The sequence below is a fragment of the Dipodomys merriami genome, unplaced genomic scaffold (genome assembly GCF_024711535.1).
Source record: "Dipodomys merriami isolate MVZ:Mamm:240054 unplaced genomic scaffold, mDipMer1.0.p SCAF_16, whole genome shotgun sequence".
NCBI classification, from domain to species: Eukaryota; Metazoa; Chordata; class Mammalia; order Rodentia; family Heteromyidae; genus Dipodomys; species Dipodomys merriami.
In genome coordinates, this window is record NW_027202937.1 from 3,548,095 (window position 1) to 3,564,623 (window position 16,529).

The following is a 16,529-nucleotide window of genomic DNA, read 5'->3' on the forward strand; positions in this document are numbered from 1 at the left end:
AGGGGTCATAGTAAACCAGACCCAACTCAGTCATTGACCGTTATGGTGGGATGATCTCTTACCATACTACTTGGACCCGAGTCTCAGTTCCTTCTCCTTTGTTTTCTACAGAAACCCTTGGGAGAGCAGTTTCGAAAAGAAGTTCACATTAAGAATCTCCCCTCACTTTTCAAAAAAGCAAAGCCAATGCAGGAGACAGAGGTGCTGGACAGTGACGGGGGCAGCCTGGCTACCATCTTTGAACCCTGAATCAAGCTGTTGGGCATCTTCCTCAGCCTTTGTCATCTCTTCTTCCCTCTGTAGCTAATCTCTAGCCCCTCTCACAATGCCACCTCACTTTGCACCATGATCAGCCTGGAGACACACCCAGGTCTGGAGCAGCAGAGAGGGCCCTGTGCAGGGCCCCAGTAATTCTACAAATGTATCAAGAGAGAGATTTAGGGCTTTCTGTTGAGGTGTCCCAGGTAGTTCCCATTCTACTTGGACTTGTGGCTTTTCCAAGAAAAGCTAGAGCAGAATGGCCCTTCTCCTCAAGCCCTTTGCCCCCACGCAGAGTGGGAACTGGGGGTGCTGTGCCCAACACAGCAGCTTTGCAGACTCACAGAGGCTCAGCCCTCAACTCCTTGTGCCGGTTTCTCCTGGACCACTGCTAGTCCTGCTGAGCTCTGTGCTGCTGGGCTGGCGGGAACCCTTCCCCACCCCCATGGGTATGTCTGGATTAGGTGCTACGTGCTGAATGCAATTTGGCCAGTTCTCTCATCTCGGTCTTGGGCAAGAATCTGGTCACCTGATGGAATCTATATTGCAAACTATTTCTAAAGTCAGGGCACAGTGTCAAGCATACCTCCAGGGACCAGGGCTGGGCTTAGTGCTAACATCCTTCTTAGAGCTCACATACTTGCCCTTCTACAAATGACCCTCAAGCGTTTCCCCAGCCTCAGGGTCTACTCAGGCATAAAAGCCATAGTACCCTACTCTGTTACGAGGTCACTGTCATCCAAGACCAACTAGGCTTACATCTGTGACAAGCAGCTAGCAAAGCCACAGTTCCCTGGGACTGCTTCAGTCCAGGTGCCTTTAAAAAAACCTCATGGTCTTTCAGGTCCCCGATCTCTTTCTTTTCTTCAAGATCCATTTCCAAAAGAAAAAAAAAAAATGCTTTCCCATAGCAACTGGGTGTGGGACCAAGCCTGAGTATGACATAAAGTAGGCTTGCCATACAGAAACCATAGGGTACCATGTACTCCAGAGGCTGACCATCTAGGTTCTATGAGAGGTCAGTGGAGCCACTGCTCCTAGCTGGTCCAGGCTGCAGCACAGTAACACTAAGAGGCAAGCTGGAAAACGGCATGGGAGTGTCACACTGCTGTGTGCTACACAAGTCTGCCCCTTCTTCCTATCTAGTGCACAGGTCTGTTTTTTGATTGTGAAGGTAATCTCAAGATTATTTTCCTCCAAACCTGACAGCTGCCTACTTGGTTTGGTTGGGGCTGTGGAGGGTATAGCTGTATTTATTACCTTGTAATATTTTGGACATCCTGTGATTTCATGCTAGATGTTTTCTATTGTTTATAGAATCTTTTTGTAGAGATGTGAACTAAAACACATCTGCATGTCAGTAAAATCTCAGTTTCACATAGAAAGGGCCTTCCTTATCTGCCTTTTTCAAGCGACAGTGAGATCTATAAGGCTTAGTTCTTCAAGAGCATCCAGTTTAAGGGGGGCTAGACAGGAAGAGCTGGGCCTGCTGTTAAGCTATCTGAAACTGTGACAGATTTGTTTATCCAACTAGACCAGCATCTCACTGTGGCTCCCAGGCTGGCCCAGACCCTGACAGTCTTGTCTAAAAGGATTTGCTGTTCTTCATACTGTGTCAGCACTGTGACTGTTAAGGACAAGCCCCTACCATCTTACTTTCCCTATGAGAAACTCCCCTGATGCCAGGAGATAGGTGGAATGGCTCTGTATCTTCCTAGAGTTTGGCTGCACCCCCAGAACCACCTCAATTTGGCCTTTCTCAGAAGACATGGACTCAATGTGCCACTGCTCTGAGGAGAAAAGTCCCATACTTTTAGAACAAGATAGCATCTGGACATGAATTTATTTACATCAGAGGCCTTACAAAGGCAAAAGTCTCATTCTGTGACACATTTAACAAAATGTATTGATTGAAAATAAAGCTGGAATTGGACCTCTACACACTGGGTACAGCAGTCCTGTAGGGCAGTTCAACGCCCAGAAGCATCTGAGCACAGCCATCCTAGAAACTCCAGTGCAAGCCTTAGTCCATCTGAACAGCATCTAGCTCATCCAAGAACCTCCGACATTTGGCCATCAGAATCTTGATCGCTTCACTCACCAGCACATCTGGTGGCAACACCCCTGTGGATTCGACTGAAACTGGGACCAAAGAGACACTTTAGCTTTAGGAAGCTCCCTCCCTAAGTTACTCAATTCTTTCTGGAAAGTAAGCTGCAGCACCCCCTCCCTGCTTTATCTATACTCACAGATGTAATGGTCTCTAACACGGGCAAGCCTCACAACCTTCTTCAGCTTCTCATTCCGGAAAATTTCTCTGCTGAAGGTATCTAGCCGAGGATTGACAACTCTGGCCACCTTTTTACCTGATGAAAACAAACTATGTTACAATGTCACAGTCTATTAGAAACCAAAAAAGGAGCCAGGTACCAGTAGTTCATATCTGTAATCCTAGCTAAGGCTGAGAACTGAGGATCATAGTTCAAAGGCAAGCCAGGCAGCAATGTCTGTGAGCCTTTTATCTCTGTTTAACCACCAGAAAACTTAAGAGGTGGCTCTGTGTTTCAAAGTGGTAGGTCACTAGCTTTGAGCCAAAAGAGCTCAGAGATAGTGCCCAGGCCTTGAATTTAAGCCCAACACCCCCTACCCCCTCCCAAAAAAAGACCCAAAAACCTTTGCTTCTTCTTGTTACCTGGAAAAAAAATACATTTAAGTCCTGACCAGAATACCCCAATAGTATACCTTGTACTTCCTGCACCTCAATAACACCAGGTGAGAAGCACCGGCTCAGTTCATCAGCTGCCTCCCCTTCCACGGGCTCAAGCAGGGTGATGTCTGGCAGGAGCCTGTAACTAGCTGTTGCCACTGGGGAAAACTTAGCATGATCTTTGCCTAAAGAGAACAGAGAATCCACCTGTGAAAAACCAGTCACCTCTAAGCATTCCGTTCCTTGGTCACACCTGCACCGCTGCCATCTGGCTCCCCACTCCCTATATCAGGATAGGACAGGCCCACAGGATCCTCACCAATGCCCTTGACACAGTGCATGATCAGGTCAATCTCTTGGCCAGGTCGCAGCTGAGCAATGAGGATGTCGTCATGCACTGGGCGGATAGTGCCCTCTGGGAAGACATCAGCCTGGTTTCCCAAGGGAACCCATGTCATATGCCTGGTATATACTAGAAGGAATCAAAACAAGAGCACATTGGCTAAACTAGCACTCCTCAGCAGGTGGGCCTTCTTGCTCACACCACTGCTCACCTTTATGGTTCACATAGAGTTCATTGGGATCAGAAGAGTCTTTAGCAGCCTGGGGGTTCCGGGTACACCTAACCTGCAGTCGGAACTGCAGTGTGTCTATCTCTGTACCTTCTTCATCTCCTGTACAAATGGAAGACACAGCACCTAGTGAGCATTTGAGTGCTAGGCACTGCTTAAGTCTTCACAAACTGCTGGTGGCTCATGGCTGTAATCCTAGCTACTCAGGAGGTTGAGATCTGAGAATCATGGTTCAAAGCCAGCCCAGGCAGAAAAGTCCACGAGATTCTTTTTTTTTTTTTTTCTGCCAGTTGTGGGGCCTGAACTCTGGGCCTGGGCGCTGTCCCTCAGCTCTTCAGCTCAAGGCTAGCACTCTACCACTTGAGCTATAGTGCCACTTCCAGCTTTTTCTGCTTATGTGGTGCTGAGGAATCGAACCCAGGGCCTCATGCATGCAAGGCAAGCACTCTACCACTGAGCCACCTTCCCAGCCCCTCCATGAGATTCTTATCTCCCATTAACCACCAGAAAGTGTGAAGTGGTGCTGTGGCTCAAGACGTAGAGCATTACATTGAGCTGAAGAGCTCAGGGACAGTGCCCAGGCCCAGAGTTCAACCCCATGACCAACAAAAAAAGAAAGCCAGGACAAATGTTCCCATAGAGAAAAGAGACCTACTGGAAGACTGTTAACTTGCCCAAGGCCACAACAGTGATAAATAGCCCAATTCTAGAATGTACTTTAGGGCAGAGTTCTAACATTTTTCTCTGAATTTCCTTTACCTTGGTTACGATATTCAAACAGACGAGGATCGGCATGAATGGGAATGAGCCCCAGGCGATGAGCAAGGATCTCATCTTGGACAATGGATGTGTTGTTGTATACCAGAACTTTTTCCACAGCCATTGTAGGCACCTGTCCAAGGAATCAAGAGTTGCTGGTCTACAAAAGCCCAATCTGCTATCCACCCATTCCTCCACCCATTCCTCCATCTTCTGAGCTAAGGACACCTTCGCAGAAGAGTTTTATATAAAGCTCAAATCACAGAAAATCTTAAAGTTGTAGGAATGACAGGGACAATTTTTGGGGAGTGGGGAAAGGGTTTGAATTCAGGGCATCCCATTTATTTTCAGACTCTCTCAGCACTTGAGCCATGCCCTTTTGCTTTTTAAAGTCATTTTTCAGATAGAAACTGGACTTGAACTGTGATCCTCCCATCTCCACCTCTAGAGTCAATAGGATTACAGCCCATGAGCAAAGCACACAGCCAAAGGGGTTTAGACAATCCTACAACTGATATTCTAGTTTTCTCCATGCAATTCCCAGCCTCCCCTCCGTGTCTATTAATACCTCAGCCAATAGAATTCTTCGAAAAGCATTGGCAATGGCTGCATCGATTCCCACCATGTCGAACTCCAGTGAGTCTTCATCCATATGTACCACATCCACACGAAAATTCTAGAGGGACAAAGTGTGAACCAATACCTCTTCACAACTATCCCCTGGGTATCTAATTTCCTTAGCATACTGACGTTCACCCCACTCCCAAAACCTTCTTTGCCTATGTGACCCTAGGATATTCTTTCTTCTTCCCCAGTCCTTGAGAGTCTCCCTTGTTTTGCTATCCATTCATTGAGCCTCTATGCAATATGGTTCATAACCAAACCAGCCAGGGCTCTTCCATACTGCAAAGTTTTCTTACTAGATGCTGCATGGAACTGTTCATCTTTTTTTACACCATTTCAACTACATGGTTTTACCATTACATTTTGTTTTTTGTCAGTTGTGGGGCTTGAACTCTGGGCCTGAGCACAGTCCTTGAGCTCTTTGGCTCAAGACTAGCACTCTACCACTTGCGACACAGTGCCAATTCCGGTTTTCTGGTGACTTACTAGAGATGAGAGTCTCACAGACTTTCCTGCCTGGGGTTGGCTTTGATCCTCAGATCTCAGCCTCCTGAACAGTTAGGATTACACGTGTGAGCCAGCAGCACCAGCTTCATTACTATGGTTTTTGTCTGGCCTTTTTTTTTTTTTTTTTTTTTTGTCGGTCGTGGGGCTTAACCTCTGGGGGCCTGGGCTCTTCAGCTCAAAGCTAGCACCCTACCACTTGAGCCATACCACCACTTCCGGTTTTCTGGTGGTTTACTGGAGTCTCTTGGGTCTTTCCAGCCCAGGCTGGCTTTGAACCGTGATTCTCAGATCTCAGCCTCCTGAGTAGCAAAGCCATGAGCCACCAGTGCCCAGCAGTCTCTGACCTTTTTTTTCTTTATTGAAACACAGTATCACTATGTAGCCCAGGCTGACCTCAATCTCATGATCCTCCTGCCTCAACCTCCTAAATGCTGGATTGCAAGCGTGTATCATGACACTAGCCTGACCTTATTTCAGACATATAATCTGGCCTGTAGACTTTCCCATGCAGGAAATAATGCCTCATCATTGCCTTTTCCTTGAGCTCAAGGTCTGAGTGCTGTCCCTTAGGCTTTTTTTGCTTATTTATAGCAGGCATTGAGCAACATCTCCACTTCTGGATTTCACCGGTTAATTGGAGATAAAAGTCTTAGCTGGCTTCCAACTACCATCCCTAAATCTCAGCCTCCTAAGAAGAGCACCAGGTTATATTCAGTGCCAGGCAGGCTCCAAACCACTTTTCCTTTATCAGTAAATACTGATACCACCATCCAACAGACTAGATCCCCAAACCAGGTTATTTTATTCCCTCTACCTCAACCAAAACAATCACAAGTTTACCTGTTACTTCCCCATACTCCTTCCTCTCATGTCCTCAACTTCGGCTCCTACGTCCAATCTAACAGATACACTGACAATGTATAACCACCCTCAAATTCAGACAGCAAATCTCATCATTCCTGCTTAAGAACTCTTCAGGAGTTCACTAAGCCTTTCAGTGCCTAAAATACACTCCTATTTCCCTTCCACTTAGCCACCATTCTGGCAGTAATGAACTACTTGAGGTGAGCCACCTCCCTCGGCGCTCTTTCAGTCTAGATTACCAGCTTCTGCGGGTGCTCCTAACCTCTCCCAACCGTCCTCGCCGCCGTCAACCGCCTTCTGATCCTGCAATCATCTGTTTACACCAGACATCCCCCGGTTCGCGTCGCGGCAGGAGCTCCGTCTCACCCGGCTAGTGCGGGCGGCGCGGCTCCCGAGCCCGGCGCGCGCGGCCCAGCGCGGCCCGAGCCACCGCCGCTCCCGCAGGCCGTCTCACCGCACGCCCCGCGCCCCCCCGGGCGCCGCCGGCCCCACCCACCTTCTCGAAGCGGTCCTGGTCCCAGGCGTCGTCGTAACCCGAATAGTTGCCGGGAAAGTCGGTGGTGTGAACCTAGAGCAAAGAGGAGGTCTGTCCGCGAAACGGCAGTGAGGCCGGGGCCGCCCCGACTCCGTTCTCGCCCCCTCCCCTGAACGTACATTGCGAACCCCGTATTCCCCTAAGATCACGCGGTTCCGCATCTCCTCCACCGCCTGGGCCGCCGCCATCTTCAACTTCTCCACGAGCCTGAGGGCCGGCGCGTGCGCGCTCCCAGCCCCCCGCCGTCTCCGTGACGACGCTCCGCCCCCTGGCGTCCCAAATATCGCGATCCTTTGTTCCGTTGGCGTCCACGTCCCCGACTTCCGGAGACCACTTCAGGCCAAACATCCGGGTTTCTCCCCTTCGCGTTCCGCCTGGCGGTCCGTCTCCCTTACTCCGGCGGCGTCCCTCGCCCAGGCCCGCGTCGCCCATCCTTCCTTCTGCCCGCGAGGCTGGCACCGGCTTCGGCGACGGGAGCCCTCGAGGGACATGGCAGCCTCTGCCGCGCCGGCCGGCGGCGCTCGAACCGGAGCTGGCCCGGAATGGTCAGGGTTCGAGGAAAACATCCAGGTAATGGTCCCCAAACTCAGTCCGGCGGCCGGCCTGAGGTGAGCCCGGAATCTGCTCCGCCTGCAACACTGGGGTCTCCTGCCCCCCCCCCCGCCCTCCAAGTCAGGGGAGCTGGTGCTGCCCTGGGCGAGCAGGGCTGCTGTGTAGCCAGCGGGCCCGGGGCCCTGGACCGGCCCGAGGCTTTGACGGAAGCGGCTCTTACTTTCCCGACAAGTTGGCGGGGGAGGGGGGTGGGGAGAGGGGGCTTCGGGGGTCGGGCATGGCGGGGGGAAGCCGTGCGGGGATCCACTGGCACCCGTTCCAAATACACGGTGTGTACACCATTTTATTTGGGGCTTTGGAGAAGGCAAAAGAAACGCTCACTTTCGCAACTCTTTGGGGCTTGATAGGACAAACCGGATTGAAACATGAGTGGAAAACAAGTAGTAGGTTTCCTGGGAGAGTGCCAGAGCTGGCAGCCCAGGGTCCCTGGGAGCCGTGAGGGGGAAGAGCATGGCGTGATCGGTAGTGATTCCAAGCCGTGTCCTCAGCAGTGCAAGAACAAAGCCCCAAACCCTGGGATGAGCGGAGGACTTAGCGGATGGAACAGAAGGGTGCTGCACTCTACGAGCCGTTGTCTTCCCAGGGTGGGGGCTCCGCTGTGATTGACATGGAGAACATGGATGACACATCAGGCTCCAGCTTCGAGGATATGGGGGAGCTGCACCAGCGCCTGCGTGAGGAAGAAGTAGATGCTGATGGCGCTGCTGAAGAGGAGGAGGATGGGGAGTTCCTGGGCATGAAGGGCTTTAAGGGACAGCTGAGCCGGCAGGTGGCTGATCAGGTAAGCAAGACAGAATCCCTGCCATGGAAAAGTGAATCTCGACGTGTCCTGTGTTCCTTTTGTGTGGGTGCTGGTCCCAGGATTTAACCCAGGACCTGGATACTATCCCTTTAGCTTTTCTGTTCAGGGCTAGTGTTCTGCCACTTGAGCCATAGCATCACTTCCAAAGTTTTGCTGGTTAATTGGGGATAAGGGTCTCACAGACTTTTCTTGTCTTGGCTGGCTTCAAATTGTGCTCCCCTTAGCCTTCTGAGTACTAGGACTACAGGCATGAGCCACCCACAACCAGCTGTGTCCTATGTTCTTGAGTTGGTGCTGATGATGTTCACCTCAGTTAATCCAGTTAGAGCTATGGAGAAATGTTAACATAAAATAGGTAGCAAGGTCTAGAGCCAAGAGTCTCATAATACCCACCCCCTCTCGCTTCAGATGTGGCAGGCAGGAAAAAGACAAGCCTCCAGGGCCTTCAGTTTGTATGCCAACATCGACATCCTGAGACCCTACTTTGATGTGGAGCCTGCCCAGGTGCGAAGCAGGTGAGGATCCTTCTGACAGCAGTTTTCCTTGTACCTCATACCTAGTCTCCACCCAGACTACAACCAAATACCAAGCCCTGAGCTCTGGTATCCTCCATCCCTCCCCCTGCAGCCCCAACAGTAAGAGGGCTGAGAATGTGGCTTAGTGGTAGAGTGCTTGCCTAGCACGCATGAAGCCCTGGGTTCAATTCCTCAGTAGAACATGAACAGAAAAAGCTGGAAGCCGGGGCTGGGAAGGTGGCACAGTGGTAGAGTGCCTTGCCTTGCATGCATAAGGCCCTGGGTTCGATTCCTCAGCACCACCTAAGCAGAAAAAGCCGGAAATGGCACTGTGGCTCAAGTGGTAGAGCACTAGCCTTTGAGCTGAAGAGCTGAGAGACAACACCCAGGCCCAGAGTTCAGGCCCCATGACCGACCAGAAAAAAAAAGAAAAAAGTTGGAAGTGGATCTGTGGCTCAAGTGGTAGCAAAAAGAAGCTTAGAGACAGTGCCCAGGCCCTGAATTCAAGCCCCAGGACCGGCAAACAAAAAAAAGAAGAAGAAGAAGAAGAAAAGCAAAGAAAAAATGAGTAACAGCCAGGCCTTGACTTCCACAATCTTCAGCTTAGTGTGGTCTCCACTCTCATCTCTCCTCCCCCAGGCTTCTGGAGTCCATGATCCCAATCAAGATGGTCAGCTTCCCCCAGGTGAATAGGAACAACGTCTCAAAGGGAGCGGGGAGGGAGCACCAGCTGAAGCCTGAAAAGGCATAAAGACGAGACGGGCCCTGCACCCTCCAGCCTGAGTGAGTTGTTCATTCACAGAAAATCGCAGGTGAACTCTATGGGCCTCTCATGCTGGTCTTCACGCTGGTTGCCATCCTTCTGCATGGGATGAAGACATCTGACACCATTATCGTAAGCCGGACAGGCCTTGGGGTAGGGGTGGCTGAAGGAGGTTGAAAGCTGGTAGAGCAGGGCAGGAGTAGCCCCTACAAAAGGCCCTGGGTGAAGCTGAGGTCTCAGGACTCCTTTTACTAAGTCGAGCCTTCACCCCACAGCGGGAAGGCACCCTGATGGGCACAGCTATTGGCACCTGCTTTGGCTACTGGCTAGGTGTGTCGTCCTTCATTTACTTCCTTGCCTACCTGTGCAATGCCCAGATCACCATGCTCCAGATGTTGGCACTGCTGGTAAGGAACCTGGTATGGTGGTGGGCAAGGGTGGTCATAAAAAGAGTAGCTAGGATAGGACATGGGCTGCCCCTGGGCCTGGATTGGGAGGAGTAAGCCAAAGGACCATCTGTTTACCAGCGGCCTCCTGAGGGCCAGAGGCTGCCCACCCTCATGATTTCCTCTCCGCCGTCCTTCTCCACAGGGCTATGGTCTCTTTGGGCACTGCATTGTCCTGTTCATCACCTATAATATCCACCTCCATGCCCTCTTCTACCTCTTCTGGCTGCTGGTGGGTGGGCTGTCCACCTTGCGCATGGTAAGTGGTCCACCCCCACTGAGGGCTCTTGGATGGTCCTGCCCTGGTTTGGGAGTACCTGCCCTATCCCTCACTTTAAAACCAGGCCCTCTCAACCATATTCCTATGACCCCAGGTGGCAGTGTTGGTGTCACGGACCGTGGGCCCCACCCAGCGGCTGCTCCTGTGTGGCACACTAGCTGCCCTGCACATGCTCTTCCTGCTCTATCTGCATTTTGCCTACCACAAGGTGGTAGAGGGTAAGTGGTAGGAGGCCCTGCATGGGGAGAGTGGTGAGCGAGCGGTGGGGCAAAACAGCGGCTGCTCAGAGAGCCCGCCTGGGGAGGTGGCCAGCCAGCTCACCCACTTTCCATCCTCCTTTCAGGGATCCTGGACACACTGGAGGGCCCCAACATCCCACCCATGCAGAGAGTCCCCAGGGATGTCCCAGCCGTGCCCCCAGCTGCCAGGCTGCGGGCCACTCTGCTCAACGCCACAGCCAAGGCTGTCTCAGTGGCCCTGCAATCACATTGACCCCACCTGAGACCCTTGGCCAGCTGTCCCCCTGCCGCAGAGTGGAGGATTAAAGGACAGTACTGATAATGTGTCTTGTTGATGTGGTCTGTTGTGCCACTGAGCTGTAGCCACTTAAGAACCTCCTTGACACCACCAGCGCCTTTCAAGGGCACAGGGCCAGAAACTCCTGGCCAAGACTGCAAGACTTTGCAGCCAGTGCAGAAAGTGGGTCAGCTCCTCCGAGACCCCTCACCTCCTCCCCCTTCTTCCCTCTTTCTCCCCCTCCCCCCTTGTCTTGCTAAATATAGACTTGGTAATTAAAATATTGATTGAAGTCTGGAACTGAAGCTCCTGTTCCAGTGGCTCTCCCTGTCACCCTACTTCCTAGATACATTCCTGTCAGCAGCAGTAGTGTCATATGTTCTTTCCTTGTGTTATGCCCCCACCCCAGCAAAATGAAGGTAGGACAGACAGACTCCATAGAGCACCAGGAGTGATGGTTTACAGAACTGCCCCTGAGGGCAAGGGGCATCAGACCAAGAGCCATCAGCCTGAGGGAAGAGTGCAGCAAGCTTGGACATACTTCGAAGTCTGTAGAGCAGTAACAATTGGACGCGAACTTCCAGACTAAACTCCAGGTTATCACTAGGACCTTGTGCACCAGGGCCGTTGTAAAGCTCACACCAGAAGCCAAATTTGCCTTTGTTTTACTGTGCCCAACACCCTCAGGAGTGCTCTCGTTCCTCTTTTTTTTTTTTTTCTTTCTCTTTTCTTTGCCAGTCCCGGAGCTTGAATTCAGAGCCTAGGCGCTGTCCCTGAGCTTCATTTGCTCAAGGCTAGTGCTCTATCACTTGAGCCACAGCGCCTCTTTCGGTTTTTTCTGTTTATGTGGTGCTGAAGAATCGAACCCAGGGCTTCATGCATGCTAGGCAAGCACTCTACCACTAAGCCACATTCCCAGCCCTCTTTCCTCTTTAAGAATGCTATTAGGTTGGGTGCTGGTGGTTCACGCCTATAATCCTAGCTACTCAGGAGCCTGAGATCTGAGGATTGTGGTTCAAAGCCTGCCCAGAGGAAAGTCCGTGAGACTCATCTCCAATAAACCACCAGAAAACCAGAAGTGCTGCTGTGGCTCAAGTGGTAGAGAGTTCACCTTGAGCTGAAGAGCTCAGGGATAGTGCTCAGGACGAGTTCAAGCCCCATGACAGACCCCCCCCCAAAAAAGGTGCTGTTAGGGCTGGGAATGTGGCTTAGTGGTAGAGTGCTTGCCTAAGAGTTGGATTCCTTGGTACCACATAAACAAAAAGCCAGAAGCGGTGCTGCGGCTCAAGTTGATAGAATGCTAGCCTTGAGCACAGAGAGGCTTGGGGACAGAGCCTAGGCCCTGCGTTCAAGCCTTAGAACTGGCACACACACACAAAATATGTTTGTTTGGCATTACCCTATCAAGTGTGGGTCAACAGCATTTTCCCCTAATAGCGAGTAAGGGATCCCTCTTTTGCCCTGTATCACATCGTTGAATTTTTTTTTTTTTTTGCTATACTAGAGCTTGGGGCCATGAGATGGCCAGGCAAGCACTTTGCCACTTAAGCCAGACCACACCTGCAGCACTTTTTGCTTTTCAGTTTCATTTAAATAGGGTGTCACTTAGGTATGCCCCTCCACTGCCCCAGCTAAAGAAGGCCTGGCTTTTTGCCGTGGCTGGTCTGGAGCCTCCGTCCTACATCCTACAGATGTGCCTCCTGCTGCGTTTTCGTTTTGGCGGGTCTTGAATGGGTGATGTGAGCAGTGAGATGACAGACACGAACCCTACCAGGCTTCCGGAGACAAAATTCTAACCACTGTGCAGTGTAGCACAGACCGCTCGGGGTCCCCCGATTCTAGAACCTCTTCTGACAGCTGACGGCGAGGCGGGCGCAGCGAGGGGCGGGCGCCCGGACCCGGCGTGCGCCCGCCCGCGGTGCCACCTAGACTAGGGTCGGATCTTGGGGGCCGCGGGCCCGGCCCGCAACGCCTGCAGCCCTCGGTGGGTGTTGTCACCTTGGCGGGGAAGCCCTCGCGGAAGGAATCCCCACGCACGCCGCGAGCGCGTCACGGGCCTCGGGGGCGGGGCGGGGCGAAGCGTGGACTCCAGGGCCTAGGGATCGAGGGTCCACACCCCCTTCGGGACGGGGAGCCACGGGAGAAGAGGCGGGTCCGCCCCTGCGTCCCCCCCGAAGCCAGCCTCCACTCACCCCGCCGCGCCCCGGCCAGGCCGCAGCCCTCTACCGGCTCCCCGCGGCCTCCGGCCCCGCACGCGGGGCGGCCGTCCCCAGGATCCCCGGGCCGCGCGGGCCGGCCGGCGGGGCCCGGCCCCGGCGGGGGCGGGGCGAGCGCCGCTGACGCTGCCGTTGCCATGGGAACCCGCCGCCCGCCCGGGCGCAGGAGCTGAAGCCTGAGCTGCCGCCCGCTTCGGCTCTCCTCGCGAGTCCGCCGCCGCCGGGCCGGGGCGGCCGGGGAGCCGGGCCGGGAGAGAACGGGGCGGGGGCGCCCCGAGAGGGGGCCCCGGTCCTCAGCCGACGCCCCCGGGCCGCCGCCGAAGCCCGCAGGGACGAGGACCCGCGGCGGGCAGCGACGCCCAGCCTCCGGCTCGCGCGCCCCCGCCCGCCGCGCAGACACGGACCGCACGGCCCGCCCCCGCCCCCGCGCCGCGCGTTCTCAGCCCGGCCCGCGCCCTCCGCGCCTCGGCCGCCCGGGCGGGCCCGGCCCCCGGCCCCGGCCCCGGCCCCGGCCCCGGCCCCGGCCCCGGCGGTCCTCGCCGCCGCCGCCGCCGCCGCTGCCGCCGCCGCCTCCGGCTCCGCCGCAGCCGCTGCCTCTGCCTCCCCCTCCGCTCCGTCCTCGACCCCAGCCCCGCCCGCCGCCCCGGCCCGGGCCCCGCCCGCGACCCCGGCCCCGGCCCCGGCTCCGGCCGCCCAGCCGCGGGCACGATGCTCCCCAGCTCCATTCAGATTTCGGGGGAGCCGCTGTCGGGCGCCGAGGTGCGGGACATCTGCCGCGGCCTGCGCGACAACGCCGTGCGCCTGCTCTCGCTGCGCGGCTGCCGCCTCTGCGACCGCGACTTCGGCCGCATCTGCCGGGCCCTGGCCGGGGCCACGTCCCTGGCCCAGCTCAACCTTAACCTCGGCGTCGTGTCCAGCCCCAGCCGCATCAAGCAGCTGGCGGAAGCCCTGCGGACCAACCGCTCCATCCAGTCCCTCTTGTGAGTGCACCCCTGCGGAAGGGGGTCCCGGCCGCCGCGCCCTTCTTCCAGTGCCCCATCTCCGCACCATCCCGCCTGTGCACCCCTTAGCGCACGCCTCATCTCCGCCCCTGCCGCCGCCGCCTCGCGTGCCTTCTACCCCGTCTTTCCACGCGCAGCCGTCCTCCCTCTTGTGGCTGGAGCGGGGGTGCAGAGCCGCTTCGTTCCCGGGAAATCGAGCGGCGCTCTGCCTCCCTTCAATGGTGCCCACGAGCCACACACCTCTTCCAGCGCCTCCTCGCACCATGCCCCGGATCCCAGCTCCTGCTCCAGAGAAGAGAGCAATTCCTCTCCCGTCTTTATTCTTCAGCATCTGGAATGTTCATTCTTCCCAGGTGCCTCCGGAGACGCCCGAATTTCCTGAGCAGGTAAGGCTGACGGTGACTCCCGCTCGCTCTCTCTCCTCGCCCCGCAGCCTGCATGGAAGCCCGCTGACCGACGCAGGCCTGGCCCTGCTGAACCCGGCCCTGGCCCTCCACCCTGCCCTCGTGGCTCTCGACTTGGGGGACTGCATGCTGGGTGACGAAGCCATCAACCTCATCTGTGGCCTCCTTCCCCCGGATGGAGCCAAGTCTGGTGAGCAAGCCGGGCTGGAGGATGGGCGGAAGGGCCTGGATGAAAGCTGAATGCAGAGGGAAGGGGGTGTGGCCGGAGGTGAGAACTCCAGGCTGTCCGTTTGTCTGTGGCTTGCCCTTCTGGGGAAGGAGGACTGGGGACTGAGTGGGGTGGAGACTCCAGGGTCAGGCAGGGAGGCAGAGGTCCTCCAGAGCTCTATGGCTGGGAGTGGAGTGGCTCCTAGTCAGTAGGGACACCCCAGAAAGGAGCTGAAGGAGAGCCTAACCATTCCTCTCCTGGCTTCTCATGTGCTGCTGCCCAGGACTAAAGGAGCTAACGCTGAGTGCCAACCCTGGCATCACCCCTAAGGGCTGGAGCCGTCTCGCCATTGCCGTGGCCCACAGCTCCCAGGTCCGCGTCCTCAATCTGGATTACAACCCACTGGGTGAGCTTGAGACGATCTCCTTAGCTTCTCACTTCCTCCCATACCCTATCTCAGAATGACTGACCACCGGTTGCCATGGCAACACCCCCCCCCAGAGGGTATGGCAAGAAGATTCAAATAAGAGCCCCTAGAGTCTAGAGGTGGCAGAGGAGCCCCCCTGCAGTGGCCAGCAGGCAGGTCAAAGCACCCCTGGGCCTCACCTGCTGCACCCCTCTACTCACTCTACAATCACAATGCTCCCTCCTTGGCCACCACCAGGGATCAGGGGTCAGGGATTCCTGGCCAGGCTCGTAGGGCATCCGGAGCTGCTGAGCAAGGCCCATGCATGAACACAGGTGAAGGTGTGTGTCTGTGTGTGTGTGCTGTCCCCACAGGTGACCATGTGGCAGGGATGCTGGCTGTAGCTGTGGCCTCGAGCCGCACACTAGAGGTCCTAGACTTGGAGGGCACAGGGCTCACCAACCAGTCAGCTCAGGTGAGAAGCCATCATGGTGTGGGGACAAGCCAAGTGATGGGGTGGAGGTTAGTCAGTGTGTCCAGGGACATACCTGCAGTGACAGGCCAGGTCAGAGCTAACACTGACGTAGGTTCCTCCTTTTCTGTATTTCTCGCCCCACCACCCAGACCCTGCTGGACATGGTAGAAAACTATCCAACCGCTTTGCGGAGCCTGGTGTTGGCTGAGAACAGCATTAGCCCAGAGCTGCAGCAGCAGATCTGTGACCTCCTCTCTGAGGGGGAGGAGGAGGAGGAGGCGGCAGGAGGAGCTGGCGACACGCAGGAATGGGAGAGAGGGCGGGAGCCAGCTGCCCACCAGAAGGGCAACAGCTCCTGGATGTGCCCCAGCGGTAAGAACCTGAGGGTTGATGAAAAGAAGAGAAAAAAAAATTCCAGGCAAGGGCGAGTGGGTGTGGGAAACTTAGGCTATGTCTCACCTCGCATCTGTCTGAGGAGAGTGGAGGCCTAAACTCCCCTCTGCCTTCCACAGACCCCAGCTCTCAGATGGTGCTAATGACGTCAGGACTAGGGGACAGTCTGTTGGCAGAGACTGAGATGTGACCTCCACTCGGGCTTCCGTGCACCCTCACACTTGTCCGTGTGTGACACCCAGCACCCTCCTTCGGATGACAGGGAAAGACACTGGGGCTTGGGGGGGGTGGGGGAGGGGGGAGTTGTGCCTAGGGCTCTGGCAGCTCCTGGCTCTGATGGGAAGCTCTGGAAGCTGTGAGTAGGCAACTGTCTTGGGCGGCAGTTGAACCCAGGGCTCGGCCTCTGGACTTGTTAGCAGCTGTGGCTGCAACCCGCTGGCTCGGAAGAGATTTTATGAACTCCATAACCTGGCGTGTGGCTGTGGTCACTGGGGATGTCCAAGGGGAGGAGCTGGAACTACCACTAACCACCACGAGGGGGCAGCACCACCCCGCAGCTTTGCCTCCAGGCAGCTTGCACTAGACCCAGGCCAGCTCTAATCTGGGGTTCCCGGTGATACAACCACATAAAAAATGGCAACTATAACCTTCTAGAGCTGGGCTGGA

The 16,529-nt window shown here is 55.2% G+C and overlaps 4 protein-coding genes across 6 annotated transcripts in view; 3 read left to right on the forward strand and 1 right to left on the reverse strand.

Annotated features, from left to right (window-relative positions):
- Positions 1-2,986, forward strand: part of Xpo5 (exportin 5) — a 42,034-nt gene extending 39,048 nt beyond the window's left edge. The window contains exon 32 of the mRNA XM_070023660.1: positions 112-2,986. Within this exon, the coding sequence (XP_069879761.1) occupies positions 112-249 (138 nt within the window). The 3' untranslated portion in view covers positions 250-2,986. The remainder of the gene's footprint in view (positions 1-111) is intronic.
- On the reverse strand, positions 2,083-7,051 carry Polr1c (RNA polymerase I and III subunit C). 2 transcript variants are annotated; one of them, XM_070023664.1, is made up of 9 exons: positions 6,946-7,051; positions 6,788-6,859; positions 4,865-4,972; positions 4,297-4,429; positions 3,520-3,639; positions 3,285-3,437; positions 3,001-3,150; positions 2,508-2,624; positions 2,083-2,400 (listed from the first exon to the last, which is right to left on the reverse strand). In XM_070023664.1, exons 1-9 carry the CDS (start codon positions 7,012-7,014, stop codon positions 2,282-2,284), a joined length of 1,041 nt encoding a protein of 346 aa, XP_069879765.1. In that variant the 5' UTR covers positions 7,015-7,051; the 3' UTR covers positions 2,083-2,281. The 2 variants fall into 2 exon arrangements, with proteins under 2 accessions (XP_069879765.1, XP_069879766.1); XM_070023665.1 differs by lacking the exons at positions 6,788-6,859; positions 6,946-7,051 and adding an exon at positions 6,531-6,643.
- A 70-nt stretch (positions 7,052-7,121) lies between these two features.
- On the forward strand, positions 7,122-10,805 carry Yipf3 (Yip1 domain family member 3). 2 transcript variants are annotated; one of them, XM_070023663.1, is made up of 9 exons: positions 7,122-7,396; positions 8,022-8,219; positions 8,649-8,755; positions 9,395-9,440; positions 9,558-9,650; positions 9,794-9,925; positions 10,110-10,230; positions 10,309-10,462; positions 10,588-10,805. In XM_070023663.1, the coding sequence occupies exons 1-9, from the start codon at positions 7,316-7,318 to the stop codon at positions 10,787-10,789; spliced, it is 1,134 nt and encodes a 377-aa protein (XP_069879764.1). In that variant the 5' UTR covers positions 7,122-7,315; the 3' UTR covers positions 10,790-10,805. The 2 variants fall into 2 exon arrangements, with proteins under 2 accessions (XP_069879764.1, XP_069879763.1); XM_070023662.1 differs by having other exon boundaries at positions 7,130-7,396; positions 10,110-10,223; positions 10,339-10,462.
- Positions 10,806-13,557: 2,752 nt separating this feature from the next.
- Lrrc73 (leucine rich repeat containing 73) lies at positions 13,558-16,134 on the forward strand. Its single transcript, XM_070023674.1, has 6 exons — positions 13,558-13,956; positions 14,411-14,571; positions 14,873-14,995; positions 15,370-15,470; positions 15,620-15,842; positions 15,983-16,134. Exons 1-6 carry the CDS (start codon positions 13,685-13,687, stop codon positions 16,051-16,053), a joined length of 951 nt encoding a protein of 316 aa, XP_069879775.1. The 5' UTR covers positions 13,558-13,684; the 3' UTR covers positions 16,054-16,134.
- The last annotated feature ends 395 nt before the right edge of the window (positions 16,135-16,529 follow it).

Coding starts and splice junctions, on each gene's coding strand:
- Polr1c (XM_070023664.1), bottom strand. CDS start 7,014: ATGGCGGCGGCCCAGGCGGTGGAGGAGATGCGGAACCGCGTGATCTTA. Junction 3,151..3,284: donor GCACTGTGTCAAGGGCATTG/GTGAGGATCCTG, acceptor TGTTCTCTTTAG/GCAAAGATCATGCTAAGTTT. Junction 2,401..2,507: donor TGTTAGAGACCATTACATCT/GTGAGTATAGAT, acceptor CTTTGGTCCCAG/TTTCAGTCGAATCCACAGGG.
- Yipf3 (XM_070023663.1), top strand. CDS start 7,316: ATGGCAGCCTCTGCCGCGCCGGCCGGCGGCGCTCGAACCGGAGCTGGC. Junction 8,756..9,394: donor CCTGCCCAGGTGCGAAGCAG/GTGAGGATCCTT, acceptor CTCCTCCCCCAG/GCTTCTGGAGTCCATGATCC. Junction 9,651..9,793: donor AGACATCTGACACCATTATC/GTAAGCCGGACA, acceptor TTCACCCCACAG/CGGGAAGGCACCCTGATGGG.
- Lrrc73 (XM_070023674.1), top strand. CDS start 13,685: ATGCTCCCCAGCTCCATTCAGATTTCGGGGGAGCCGCTGTCGGGCGCC. Junction 14,572..14,872: donor CCCGGATGGAGCCAAGTCTG/GTGAGCAAGCCG, acceptor GCTGCTGCCCAG/GACTAAAGGAGCTAACGCTG. Junction 15,843..15,982: donor CTCCTGGATGTGCCCCAGCG/GTAAGAACCTGA, acceptor TGCCTTCCACAG/ACCCCAGCTCTCAGATGGTG.